The following is a 13,988-nucleotide window of genomic DNA, read 5'->3' as shown; positions in this document are numbered from 1 at the left end:
AAGGATAGACTTAATATTCTTTCAAATAAAAACAAACTAGAGTACTGGCGTCAAAATATACATCTTGCATCCGTGGCGTGTGACCATAGCTGTTAAGTTATTGACAAAATGTTGCTTCAAAGTCTCATGCTGCCATTAAAACATGAATTGAATTATTATTATTTTTAATAATAATAAAACCTCTCTAGATTTATTATGTCAAATGGGGTTTTTAGTTTTTACCTCCCAGAGATCTCTTACTTCTACTACTGTCTCTTGAGGAAGACCAATATCGTCCCAATTTGCTGTCATGGAATGATGATTGGGACCCGTATTAGCGAGAAGCAAAACCACTCTCATATTTGAAAGAGGTCCGGCCCAAATCTAGTGGTAATAAGAACGAAGATTAGATCTTAATTCCTATACGTCGATAACATACGAGGTTTTTATGAATGATTACCGTAGGATCACCTTCCCATCGCACCTTTTTAGCTTGAATGCCAAGATTATCTGTTTCAAATGAACAAATGTTTAGATCATGGTTTAAACACTTTATATTGCGATTAGAAATTACATTCAAGAAGTGAAATTTTCTATTCATATTGCAATTAATGACACATTAAAATAGTTGTACGTTTTAATAGAAGGTAGCTTAAGTGACAAGAGTCGTGCTTAAAATATCAAAGGTTATAAATTAATTTTCAATTAAAAATAGCTTAAATTGAAAATACGATTCATTAAGTTGAGGAGCGGATTAGTGAAATGAGTTCTATCATTTAAAAAGTAGTTGCAGTACAAATTTGAAAAACTAAATTGTTATGTAATTTTTATTTGTAGCTAAATTTTAAAATTTTTAAATATTTGCAACAAAATTTTGCAGGTAATCAATAATTTCATTTACCACCAACGTTATTTATTAAGAAAATTTGACAACTAATTTGGCCACCTTTCGTTGCAGTAGAAATTAATTCAACTAATTTTATAACAATAAGTTTGTTGTTCGGAATTGATACCTAAAGTGGGTCATATATATATATAAAAGTGAATTAGGGTGAGCTTGAAAAAAAATTTAGGGTGAGCTTAAAATAATAACGAGAAAATTTTGAAAAAAACAAGTATATAAAAGTAAAATTTTACCATTTTTTTAATAATTAGATAAAAAAACAACGAATTATATTAATTTTTTTAAGAGATTAAAGGTAATGTCATATTTTTACCGTAAAAAAAAATAAAAATAAAATTGGAGTGGGCTTGAGCCAACCTGAGCCCCTACATAGATTCGTCCATATTTATATATATCTATATAATTGTTTTTTCAAAAAAATAATATACCCTGGTTTACATCTATGACTTCTTTATTGGCAATGATATCCATGATATCTTTTGATATATTTCGCACATCGCAACCAATAAGAAGAGGAGCCTGCCAAGAAACGAATTGTGCAAGTCATGAAACAAGATTTAGTAGAAAACTATAATAATAATAATTTGAATCATTTATAAAGTACAAGAAGTAATGCAAGTTTAGGAAGCCATTGGACCTCTATCCTAACTCCTAAGAATAATAAGATAGTTCAGAAAACCTTTGAAATGGCCCAGATGCTTAAATGAACTCTATATTCATCTAATGTCATTCCACCATTTCCAATCTCAAGCATATCAGGATCTAACCTCAAAAAATTAAGAAAAAAATGAGAAAATTATAAGCAAGTTAGAAAACAGACAACTTCACTAGTTAAGATCAACCAACCAACCAACCATTCCATCCACCAGGCCTTGCATATTCAGCGAAAACTTCATTTATGTCGGCTCTAGATATCATACTATTGAAACAAAAAGATCAGCAATAACTAACTCTTTGAAAATTAAAGAAAATTTGGTTTTAATAAAACATACTTGTCCCAATTATCACGAATATCGCCTGTAGTTCTCCAGCTATTTCCCACTGGATTACCCCATAAAGCAGGGTGCATATCTCCCCTATAAATCCCAGAAATCGAAAGTTTTGACAATATAAAAAAAAGTCTGAAAAAATTATTTGTTTTGAGAAACTATGATGAATTAGAATCAACCATTCACATAGTGAGAAGAAGATAGGACGGCCCGTCTTCATTAAAGCTCTGGTCATAACCTTGTATCTGCAATAGAAAATATTAGGAAATGAAGAAAATTTGCGGTCCAAACATTTACGGCCATTATTACCTAATAGTTGGTTTCGAGCCACCGTTATAACAGTTGTCATACTTGAGATAATCAATACCCTTCAAAATGACAATTTTGAGATTTGAGTTTTCTTTAAGAAACTATATACTGAAAATGTTTCATAAACAAAAGAAAATACCCATTCAGCAAAGGTTTTGGCATCCTTTTCTTCATATCCAAGTGAACCTGGCATCATGTGGCTACATGTAAAATAACTGCAACAAAGACATGAGTTAAGTTGTTGAAATAGAATAATTAAATTTGATTTAGTTGTATTACTAAGTTAAGTTAGAAAATTCATATGTTGTACGGATAGAGATACAGATACGGGTATCGTATCAAATATGATCAGGGCCGACCCAGGACCGGCCGACCCCGGTCCTGGGGTAAGCCCGGTAAACCCTAGAGCTAGGGCATCCCACTCTCCAGGGCAGTCCATTTGTTAAAAATATCAAAATATTTAGTTATATTTATTGTAATTTTAAACATAAATGGTTGTAGCTTGGTGCTTTAAGATATGCATTTAAAGTTTCAATGTGTGTTGTTATGGGTTCAAATCTCACTAAAATCGATTTTTTTTAATCAATTTTTAAAACTAGACCCAGGGAAACCAAAAGTATATCGAACTTTTTCTACCGAGGCTAGGGCAGCCCAAACCTCGGGGCCGACTCTGAATATGATACATACAGCGATACGAACAATTTTGAAAAATATGATACTAGAAGACACAAATTATTAAAATTATAAAATATTATATCTATATAAATTAATATTAAAATAAATAAAAATAAAATATTTGGGCGACGGTCAATTGGGCAATTGAGGTTTAACAGTTAGAAAAGAGACAAGGCAGAAAAAAATATTTTATGGCATCCAAGGAAATATTAGTTTGATGAATAGTTTATTTTATTAATATAATACAAGGCCTTCCAAATTTTAATTATTTTTATTTTAATCTTAAAATTTTTAATTTTTGAAAATTTACCTAAAACTTATCTAAGCAATATCCAAACCTTGTCGAATTAGTAACTAAACAAAAATCAACTGAACCTATTTTTGTCTTGTGGTATCCATATTGAAAACTTAAAAAAAAAAAAAGACTATCTGTGCTAATTAGGAGGGTTCTATTATGTAATAATAAAACTTGTATTAGTTTTTTATATAAGTATAACACATATCAACATTCTAAGTTGATTAACTGAAAATTTAAATTAATTCTCAAGTAAAATTACCCAGCATCTCCGTAGATACCCAGTTTTAAACCTTTGCTGTGAACATAATCTGCAAGAGCTTTAATCCCAGAAGGAAATGTTGAATTCTTAGACACTAGTCTTCCCTTAAATTGATGAAGTCTTAATATATTAGAATCAGGGATATCCATTGAAAAAGAATTTTTAATTTACTAAGCTACCTATTTGTATTTGAGAAATACAAACCTTGTCATCTCGATGAATATCCGCCCAACAGTCGTCTAAAATAGAAGAAAAACGCGATTAAATTGAAAAGGGAAATGAAACTATAGAAAAGTTGCATCAATTACATTAAGAGCAAGGCATTGATTTGGTTGTGGATATAGATTTGAACAATTACGAGAACTTGATTGATGTGGTTATTTGTCTGTATTATCAAGTTATAAAATTCTTATAATAATATTTTAAAATATTAAATGTTAGGTCATCTGACCTAAATAACCCAAATAAATCATTTTCTCATCATTCACAAATTTATTTCAAAATAAACCAAGATCAAACAACAGCCTGTTCAAGGTCACTTGGATACAAAATACAAGTAATTGAGTTTTGAAAAAGAAGGAAGTGAAGTTGATAGGATTTATTTACCTATATTAACATATTTATAACCAAGATCAGAAAGACCAGTGGAAACCAGGGCATCAGCTGAGAAAAAATAAGTTTTAGACGATTTGAAGAATGATTAGCCAATTCAAGAGTTATACAATGGATGAAATAGGTCATTAAATCTTACCGGTTTCTCTGATGATCGTCTCATTGATGTTGCAATGGAAGTGATTCCAACTACTCCATCTATTAACATCAAAATCAGATAAAACCTTATGTATACTTGGTTATTTGTAAGGAGTTCAAGATAAATATGAAGGCATGTCGTTACCAAGGGTGGATCTATGTAGAAACCTATGGAATTTTCTATGTAAATAACAATAATGATGGAGAAATACCGTTGTTGTTATTACCGTTGTTTCGTCGCAAAAAAGAATTATTTACTGCAATAAACAATTTATATTTTGTTTGTTTCTCTCTATTATTATCATATTTATATTTTGTTTGTTTCCTATAAATTATTATCATTCTAGCCCAGTACGTCAAGAGTATATTTTAAAACTTATCGTTGTTACTATTAGGTATGTCCGGAGATTCACACGATAATCGCAAATAACATGAAGAGCGGAAAACTTTTTAGTTCATAAACAACATGCATTCGAATGAACCAATTCCTGTCTTACCTATGTTTCAAACTAATTTTCCCATTATACCCACCTTGTCATTTTCATTCCCAAAATACTCACATTTTTCTCTCTAAATCAATAATTAACTTATTAATTACATCTTTCTCACTAAACTCATTAATCCTTTATTATACAAATATAAATATATATAATTAAAATTAATAATACATATATTAAATAAAATATATTATATAAATATTAAAATAAAAATATATTTTATTTTTACTTAATTTTATAAATATAATATATATAATTCAAATTAAACCTTAAAAATTAAATAATTCAAATAAATATTATATACTAAAATAAAATATATTACATAAACCTTTAATATTATATATTAAAATAAAATATATTATATTATATAAATATTAAAATAACATATCTATTACATAAACATTAAAATAACACATATATTTTATTTTTACTTAATTATATAAATATAATATATATAATTAAAACTAAACCTACTAAATTAAATAATTTCAATAAATATTATAAACTAAATTAAAATATATAACATAAATTTAAAATAAAATAAAATAAACCTTAAAATAAATTAAATAAATTTTAAAATATTTATAAAAGTATTAATTAAACAAACCTTAAAATAAAATAAATTATTTAAACTTTAAAATATTTATAATATTTTACTTTTGAATGTTATGTATGTATTATTTTAATATTTATATAATTAATATAATATATTTTATTTTAATATATAATATTAAAGTTTATGTAATGTATTTTATTAGTGTATAATATTTATTTGAATTATTTAATTTATAATGTTTAATTTGAATTATATATATTATATTTATAAAATTAAGTAAAAATAAAATATGTGTTATTTTAATATTTATAAAATATATTTTATTTAATATATGTATTATTAATTTTAATTATATATATTTATATTTGTAAAATAAAGGATTAATAAGTTTAGTGTGAAAGATGTAATTAATAGATTAATTATTGATTTAGAGAGAGAAAAGTGAATATTTGAGAATGAAATTGAAAATGAAAATAAAGGTGAGTATGTTGGAAAAAATAGTTTCTAACATGGGTAAGACAGGAATTGGTTCTATTCGAATCCCTAAAACACAAGTGATAGAAATGACGTTTGTTTTATATATAGAGAGAATACCCCATCGGTGGAGTCAAGCCAAGGCCATTTGCAAGCAGGTTCCGTCGATACGTTTCTCCATGAGATAACCGCTCCTTAGCCGACGACGGCACAAGACACAGAATCATCATCGTCAGTATTACTAAAGCTAATTGAACCTCCACCTCTCTGGAATTCATTATTGTGCTCTCTATCTTACATAGTGACGGTATGATGCTATTTAAGAAGACAAACTATTCAAATAATATTTATATATTTTTTAATTTAATGTAGAATTATAGCCTGTGTAGAATTGAAACGTGATCCTTACTTCTTTATAAATCAAACTTTTCATCTAAGTTAGCTTATCATTTAAGTTATTTAAACTCTTTATTTGAAAATAGTTCTCAAACTTATAAGATAATCTTTCATTATATTTAAGATTAATTTACAATCCAAAGTTAACCACACTCATATCATACACTCATATCATACGGGATGGATGATATGATAGTACTTAAAGAACTACCTTGATTTCAGAGCTATAACAAAGACGTTAATAATTAGAATTCGGAAACATTTGTTAGTGAAGTCCCTCTCTCGAAAAAAGCTTAGCCATCGTAAAGCGGTCGACCTAAACAAGAAACGATACAGACGAGTCATAAGCGCGGTCGGGATCCCATCAAGCGCTTTCTCCAACTTCCTCCAACCACACTTAAATGATATATATATTTCCAAATAGTGTTTAAAGGAGACTAACAACTGACTATGATTTGGTTTGTATAGAACTAAATCACCAACCATCTCTAAAATTATACCATTTATTATATTTTAAAATTATCCTTAATTATATATATATATATATATATATATATATATATATATATATATATATATATATATATATATTAACTATCAAAATATAAAACTAAATAATTGATACAAAAAAAATGTGTTAAATTAAAAAATGACCATAAATCTCATTTCATTTACTCTATAATAAATTACATCACTTAATTCATTAATTAAAATACTAAAAATTTCTATATTTTAAAAATAAATCAAAAAAATTATCTTTATATATGAATAATTTTTAATTTTTTTTACACACAATTTTATTTTTCAAAATTACTATCAATCAATATTTTTTAAATAAATTAAATTTTTTTAAATACTCTAAATAACACCAGCTCTAATAAATGGTGTGTATGAGATGGTGGGCAGTTGGAATTAGGCCCTATATTCGGATGGGGTTTAGGAGTTTTCTAAAGAAGCCACTATTAAATTAAGTAATTAGTTAAGGGGAGTGACTAATATACTTGGTAATGAGGTCATGAGTTGAAATCTTCAAACAACACCAGTTTATCTAGAATATGAGCATGGTTATTAATGATGATTTATAGTTGGTAAGATTGTTTTATATGTGACACTATTTTCTTTTTCTTATTTTAACTTTGTGAAGGTTATAAAAGAAAACTATATTATTATTTGAGATATATATTCATAATAAACAAAATGATATTTGTAATATAACAGGATAATTTATAAATTTGATATCATTGAATATCTATCTTAAAAAGTTAAATAGCACTTTGAATAAAAAATAAAGTTTGGGTTCTAATTTAAATATTCATTAAACTTGGGTTGTTAAAATATATTTATGAGGATTTACTTATATAAAAGTAACATGCAAAATATAAATCAAATTGCTTGTAACTTGGGTTGGGGTCTTTTGAATTGTTTTAGTTAATTCATAAACCAAAACAAATTTGAATTCAATTATAGGTTTGAATTTCTTCGAATTCAATTTTATATTTTAAATTAAATTATTCTTATGCAAACATTTAAGTTATCTCGAGTCTAAATATCAATCGAGTCTAAATATTAATGTTCGACGGTTGAACGACGAAAACAAAATAGTGTTGGCGATGACGGTGAGTGTTTTCGACAAGAAATAAGGAAAGATAAAATCAAGACTCAAGAGTCTTGACAAAGAAGAAATAAAGATATCTAGTTATGTTGAGAGTTTTAGAAATGAGGTGGGCGGCTTTAAGAAGGTGGGCATTTGGAGGAATTATTTGATTAGAGTTAAGGTATTATAGAATAGAGAGGAGAGAAAGATGCGGGCGACAGAGAAAGAGGTAGGCAGCTATAGACAACTTGATTAGGGTTAAGGTAATAAAGAAATTAAATAGAGATGAGAAAGAGATGTGGGCCACTAGAGATATTTTATTAGGGTTAGAATAATAGAAAAATGAGAACAGATATATATGAGAGAAAAAGAAGTGAACGGCTATATTAAAGAATAAAGATGAGAAAAATTATTATATTTTATTTAAATATACGATTGTTTAATTATATGTAATTAATTATATAATATATAATATATAATTAAAATAAATAATAAAAAAATGAATTCGGTTTGGTTTTTAAGTTGAAGCCCAACTCGATAACCAAATTAAAAACTGTATTTGAATTCAAATATATATATATATATATATATATATATATATATATATATAAATATAAATAATGATGTTTAATTTTCAAAGTGTCCGGATATTTATGTGAGAGTAAATGGATATTTGGGTAGGATTGTGGGTTGACCCGCCCATAAACTTACAACGGTTTAAAATAAAATTAAAAATACTAGATGTATGTTTCGAACTCGCAACCTAACAAAAACAAGTACAATCCTTTAACTAACAAGGCTAATAAGACTTTATATTTTATATTTAATATCAAATTTGATGAACGCGAGACTTTTTAACAATATAAGTTCAACTTTTTTAATATATATATATATAGAGAGAGAGATGAGTGATAGAGAGAGGAAATTTGGTGAGGGAATTTGGTGAGAGACTTGTCATCACCTTCATTGGTTGGAAAATGTAAATGTGAGAGGAAAGAGATAAATTATTTTATTTTTTCAGCGAATAAGATTATGACACGTCATTCCCTCACCAAATTCACTCACCAAATTCTCTCACCTAATCAATTCTCATATATATATATATATAAATGTTTAAGTTTCAAAATGTCCGGATTGTCGGGTCGAGAGTTATGGTTAATTTAGATATATATGTGTGAGTAAATTAAAATTGTTATCACATTTTTATCGTAATTTTTTTCTCTAATAGGATGACAATGAGTACCCGTATACCCGTAGGTACCCGATGGTCGGGTTCAAGTATTTTAAATCGGGGTCAGGAATGAGGATTGAAAATGATTACCCGATCGGGTTCGGGTTCATGGATGGAGAGTGTGCAAAACCCAAACCCGATACCAGAAATATTAATATTAAATATATATAAATATATATATGTATATTAAAAATTAAATTAATTTTTAAAATTTCAAATCAATTCCATCATTATAAATTTACATTAAATATATTAATTAATTAATATACCAACACTCAACTATCCATCCCCAAGCCATAATTAATTTAATTTATCTTCTCCATGACTCTTAATTTTCCTTTCTTTAATAACAAAAATTTTCCCTCTCTATTCATTTTTTATTTTCAAGATTAACATCTCTTATCTCTCTTTTATTTCAATATTTTCTCTAATTTTTGTTTAACTTTTCTCTAATTTTTGTTGAATTTCATGTATGTATATTATTCAACTTCTACAATATAACTATAAAAGTAAGTAATATTTTCATATGTATTTTTAATATTAAGTATTTAGTATATTTAGAAAATATTAAATAAAATTCATATTTTAATTGGGTAATGGGGTACCTGACGGGTATTGGGTACCCGACGAATCAGGGATAGGGATACAAATAGATATACCCGTCGGATTCGGGGTCGGGGCTGGGTAATAAAATAATAATCGGATTCGGGGATGGGTACTTCACTACCCGACGGGTAGGGTACCCGTTGTTATCCCTAGGATTATATACCTAATGACGTGGATTAATGTGGTATTTGTTGACTTTAAACATTATTATTATTATTATTATTATTATTATTATTATTATTATTATTATATATAGATTAGATTAGAGAGATGAAAGAAAGAATATAAAATCTATTAATCATTTTCTTATTCAAACTGATCTACGGTTGACCCATACAAAAAAATATATTCTGAATAAATAATAATCTAATCAATTAGATATCTACTATACTATTATGTCAATCTAATCTATTACTTATCTAATATAATATTACTTCTTCTATCTATATAAAATATTATAAAATTTGGTTATTAAAACGAATTATTCTTGAGATCATCATCTATAAATTTAACTAAGTTTACGGAATAATTGCTATTTTAAAACTAAGATTCATTATTATTTTTTTAATCTTTCTAATTTAAGTTCATATGGCATGTCTTATAGTGTATATGCATGCATCATACAATTAAGATTTAGTATTACCAATTACATCATGTATGCATATAAATAAAATTCTATAAAACTTCATTTGATAATATATAACATATATCATTAAACCCCATCATACATATTTGTGAACTTATTTAACTATATATGATTTTCTTGATTTGGTGGTATATCCTAATGCTTAGGATGTGGTCCTCCTGGTGCCAACCTTTGAGTATGTATGTCTAACGACTGAAAATCGGCAAAACTTTGGTGATTCTTCTCCCATTCAGTTAGTTGGAACTCACATTTTCGTGAAAGAATATAGTTTTATGGTGTCATAGCCTAACCAAAGTCTATTATGAATATCAAACTTATAACCATTACCATCATAATGAGAGTATTTTGACAATATGAGATTTCTCATATTGTCTGTATAGATATGAAATGAGAAAAGAACTTGATGAGATTTTAAGTATCAATTACTATTTATATTGAAATAATGTAAGAACTATTTAATAATATTAATTAGTTTTTGCTATTAAAAAATATAAAATCAAGGAAAAAAATAGATATGGTACACATGGAATGGATAAGATTTGTGAATCCACAATAAGTCTTGTTTGGTTTGAAAAATTATTCTAACAACATGAATAAATATATTAAATTTGAGCTATTTTACTTTTCATTAAAACAAATCTTATTAAAATATTTTAATTTATTTTTATAAAGTGAATAGATTTTTTTTTAAATCTCGATATCTCGATAAATACTTGTACTTTACTCTATAAATCAAATCATCATAATTTATACATTTTGATAGAATCGGCGGCACCAATAGAGACGGGGTCTGACTATTGATGACGAATTCGGATAAACAGTTTGATAGAAATCCTGTTAGGGATTAATATCTCTTTCTATTCTTCGCAAATCCTTCGAACTCTTGAAACAAATTCAAGTGCGGAAATGTTCGTCGGATTTGAAGCTTTGAACCAATGAAAGATGAATGGAAGAAAGTAAAGAACACAACAGTTTGTTTATAGATGTTTGGAGCAAACTCTCCTACGACACCCATTCTTCCAACCACCAGAAGGATTCACTATACTTCTTTGAATCAAATACAGTTCACTAATCTAGCTAACTCTCTATTGAACAAAACAACATTTGTTCAAATTACAACACTGAAGTTTTCTCACAGAAAAGATAGTATGTAATACAATGTATTCACAGCTAGATGATAAGTGAGATATTTGATTTCAGGAACTTTCTTGAATGAAAAATGAAGCAGCTCTCTCTTTCTTGTATTTTTCAGCCAACTATTTGTCTGTTGTCTTAGGCAGCAATTTAATCTTGAAAAGCTTCAACGGTCAAATCATTCTTTTGGACACATGTCATCTTTCCGTTGGATGTACTATCCATGAGGTACTGGGTAGTACATTAGAAAAAGATTATTGAGATCGTGGTAGTACAATGCAGTACATGCAATTTGAATTATGACATACATGGCGGTTATTTATTTGTTGAGCTCTGCTGTCAGCTGCCTGGAAGACTCTGCTGCCAGCTGTCTGGAAGAGCATCTGCCTTCATATGCCCATCTGATCATCTTGGCCGTCCATCTGCTTAGACGCCCCCATCTAACAGTCTATTAGACGCGTCATCTCAGCCGTTCATCTGATTAAACGCAATGAGTCTATTAGACGCCCCCATCTAACAGTCTATTAGACGCCTCATCTTGGCCGTTCATCTGATTAGACGCAATTAGTCTATTAGACACTTCATCTTGGCCGTTCATCTGATTAGACGCAATTAGTCTATTAGACGCCCCATCTCGGCCGTTCATCTGATTAGACGCAATCTGTGCATTAGACGCCCATCTAACATTAGACCCCCACGTCTAACTCCACTGGATAGACTGCACATCTAACCACGCGTCTAACCACACATTAGACCCCCACGTCTAACACTAGACATTTTCCATATAATCGATATATTAGACGTTTTTATAAAATCGGTATAACTACGCGTTGACTTTAAGTTGTGCATGAAAATTAACAAAACTCTAATTATTAATTCTGCACCTGGTGAGATTTGAACCTAGGTCACTTGTATAACAAGCTGACATGCTTACCACTACACCACTTAAGATGTTGATATCTAAATATATATTTATATATTTGATATGACTAACAATTATTGAACTTAGTGTTATCCAAAAACTATTTCATCAATCATCAAATCAAAATTGTTAAGTTAGTTTTTAAACATTAAAAATTTCAAACCAACAATTTCTCCCTTTTTGATTATTTAAACTAAATTATCAAAACCAGTTTAAACATTAAAAATTTCAACCCAACAATTTCTCCTTTTTTGATTATTTAAACTAAAATATCAAAACTAGTTGAGTTCATGATTTAAACATAATCTAGGCATCATCATAATCTAACAATCCTAAAAATATTTCTAAGGTAAGAAAACTTAGACTCGAGAAGTGGCTTTGAGAAGATGTCAGCCACTTCAGGCTGTTGATTGTCATATGCTATGTCCGAACAGCCGGCTGTCCAGATGTCGTTTGACTCTTCCAAGCTGCTTTCCTGTTTTACCTGCATTTAAAGATAATAAATCTGGTACCCAATTTTCTTTGGGTCCATGGCTTATTAGTCCCTTGGGAATCCATACTTTGATTATTTTTATGGATTTCCCATGTTGCGTTGTGATCGGTGCGTATGATTTAGGCTTAGCAGACGTCTTCTTGCTAGTAGCTGTTCCCTTAACCTTAGATGATGGTTTTTGTTTAAAACTCCTTGACTTCCTGTCAGGTTTTAATATGCTAGACTTGCTGGCTGTTTTCTTCTTACATTTCAGCCAACTAACAGTCGGCAGAACATAAGTAATCTCATCCTTTAAGGTTAGCTCATCACAGCTTGGATCAATTCCATTCTCAGTTAAGCTCCCTTTGACAAAGTTTATAGACTTAAACTTGTCAGTTTTTGGGTTTAACTTTTCACAAGACTTGTCTGAGTCATTGCCATCAAATCCTAGACCGGATTTGCATCCGGCAGGCCTCAGCATACTTATCTGCTATATGACTGCATCTCCAGACTTCGTCCAGGAACCGACCACATATGTCAAACGCTGGTTTTCAGAAAACAGAGTTTGAACATTTTCCTTGAGCTTTTCATTCTCAGATGAGAGCTCAACCATTTTGTTTTTAAAAACTTCAGAATCATTGTTTCGAGATGAAGAAGAGCTATCAGATTTGTTTTTCAAATTTAGTTCATCAAAAGAGTTTGACAGATTCTTGTACTCAATGACCATGTAATTGAGTGCAGTAATTAACTCATCTCTTAAGAATTTTTCAGAGAAGAAATCAAATACCTCAGAGTCAACTTTTTCTTTTGCCATGAAGCAATTGACCTCTTCATCATCACTGACGTTGGATGATGAATCATCTGAGTCGCTGTCGGCCCACTTGGCTTTATTTTCAGCCGCCATGAGAGTCTTCAGCTCTTTGTTGTTCTTTTTCTCATCTTTCTTTTTCTCATCAAGCTTCAGCTTGCTGTTTCCTTCCTTGAAGTGTCTCTTCTTCATGAATTTGCAAATTTTCTTCATGAAAATAGCCATGGCATCGTTGCTAATCTGCATAGCAGCAGCCTTCACAGTAGTGGCAGTAGATGGCTCCTCAATAGTCACCAATGCCTTTGTTATGATGGTGGATGTGGGGTGCTTCTCTTCATTTCTATAGTTCAACTCGAACTCGTAGGCCTTCAGATCGGCCAACAAATCAAAGAGCTCCATCTTGTTGAGGTCTTTAGATTCCCTCATCGTCATCGTCTTGATATCCCACTCTCTGGGCAAAGCACACATGACCTTGATCGCAACCTCTCT

At 29.1% G+C, this 13,988-nt stretch overlaps 1 protein-coding gene across 1 annotated transcript; it reads right to left on the bottom strand.

Annotated features, from left to right (window-relative positions):
* On the bottom strand, nucleotides 1-5,983 carry LOC124919573 (alpha-galactosidase 1-like). The gene is made up of 15 exons (XM_047459840.1): nucleotides 5,811-5,983; nucleotides 4,165-4,223; nucleotides 4,020-4,076; nucleotides 3,618-3,652; nucleotides 3,414-3,517; nucleotides 2,321-2,396; nucleotides 2,182-2,240; nucleotides 2,052-2,117; nucleotides 1,876-1,959; nucleotides 1,738-1,802; nucleotides 1,563-1,645; nucleotides 1,312-1,402; nucleotides 440-489; nucleotides 223-363; nucleotides 1-129 (listed from the first exon to the last, which is right to left on the bottom strand). Exons 1-15 carry the CDS (start codon nucleotides 5,966-5,968, stop codon nucleotides 37-39), a joined length of 1,221 nt encoding a protein of 406 aa, XP_047315796.1. The 5' UTR covers nucleotides 5,969-5,983; the 3' UTR covers nucleotides 1-36.
* Nucleotides 5,984-13,988: the final 8,005 nt, after the last annotated feature.

Source organism: Impatiens glandulifera, chromosome 1 (assembly GCF_907164915.1).
Source record: "Impatiens glandulifera chromosome 1, dImpGla2.1, whole genome shotgun sequence".
Taxonomy (NCBI): domain Eukaryota; kingdom Viridiplantae; phylum Streptophyta; class Magnoliopsida; order Ericales; family Balsaminaceae; genus Impatiens; species Impatiens glandulifera.
The sequence above is the reverse complement of the archived record's forward strand: the minus strand, read 5'-3'. Positions and strand labels throughout refer to the sequence as shown.

Excerpts from the sequence above, each read along its gene's own strand:
- LOC124919573 (XM_047459840.1), bottom strand. The coding sequence starts at position 5,968 with ATGAATTCCAGAGAGGTGGAGGTTCAATTAGCTTTAGTAATACTGACG. Across the intron at positions 3,653-4,019 it reads TTATAAATATGTTAATATAG|ACGACTGTTGGGCGGATATT; the intron begins GTAAATAAATCC and ends CTTCTATTTTAG. Across the intron at positions 2,397-3,413 it reads GGTATCTACGGAGATGCTGG|TTATTTTACATGTAGCCACA; the intron begins GTAATTTTACTT and ends TCTTTGTTGCAG.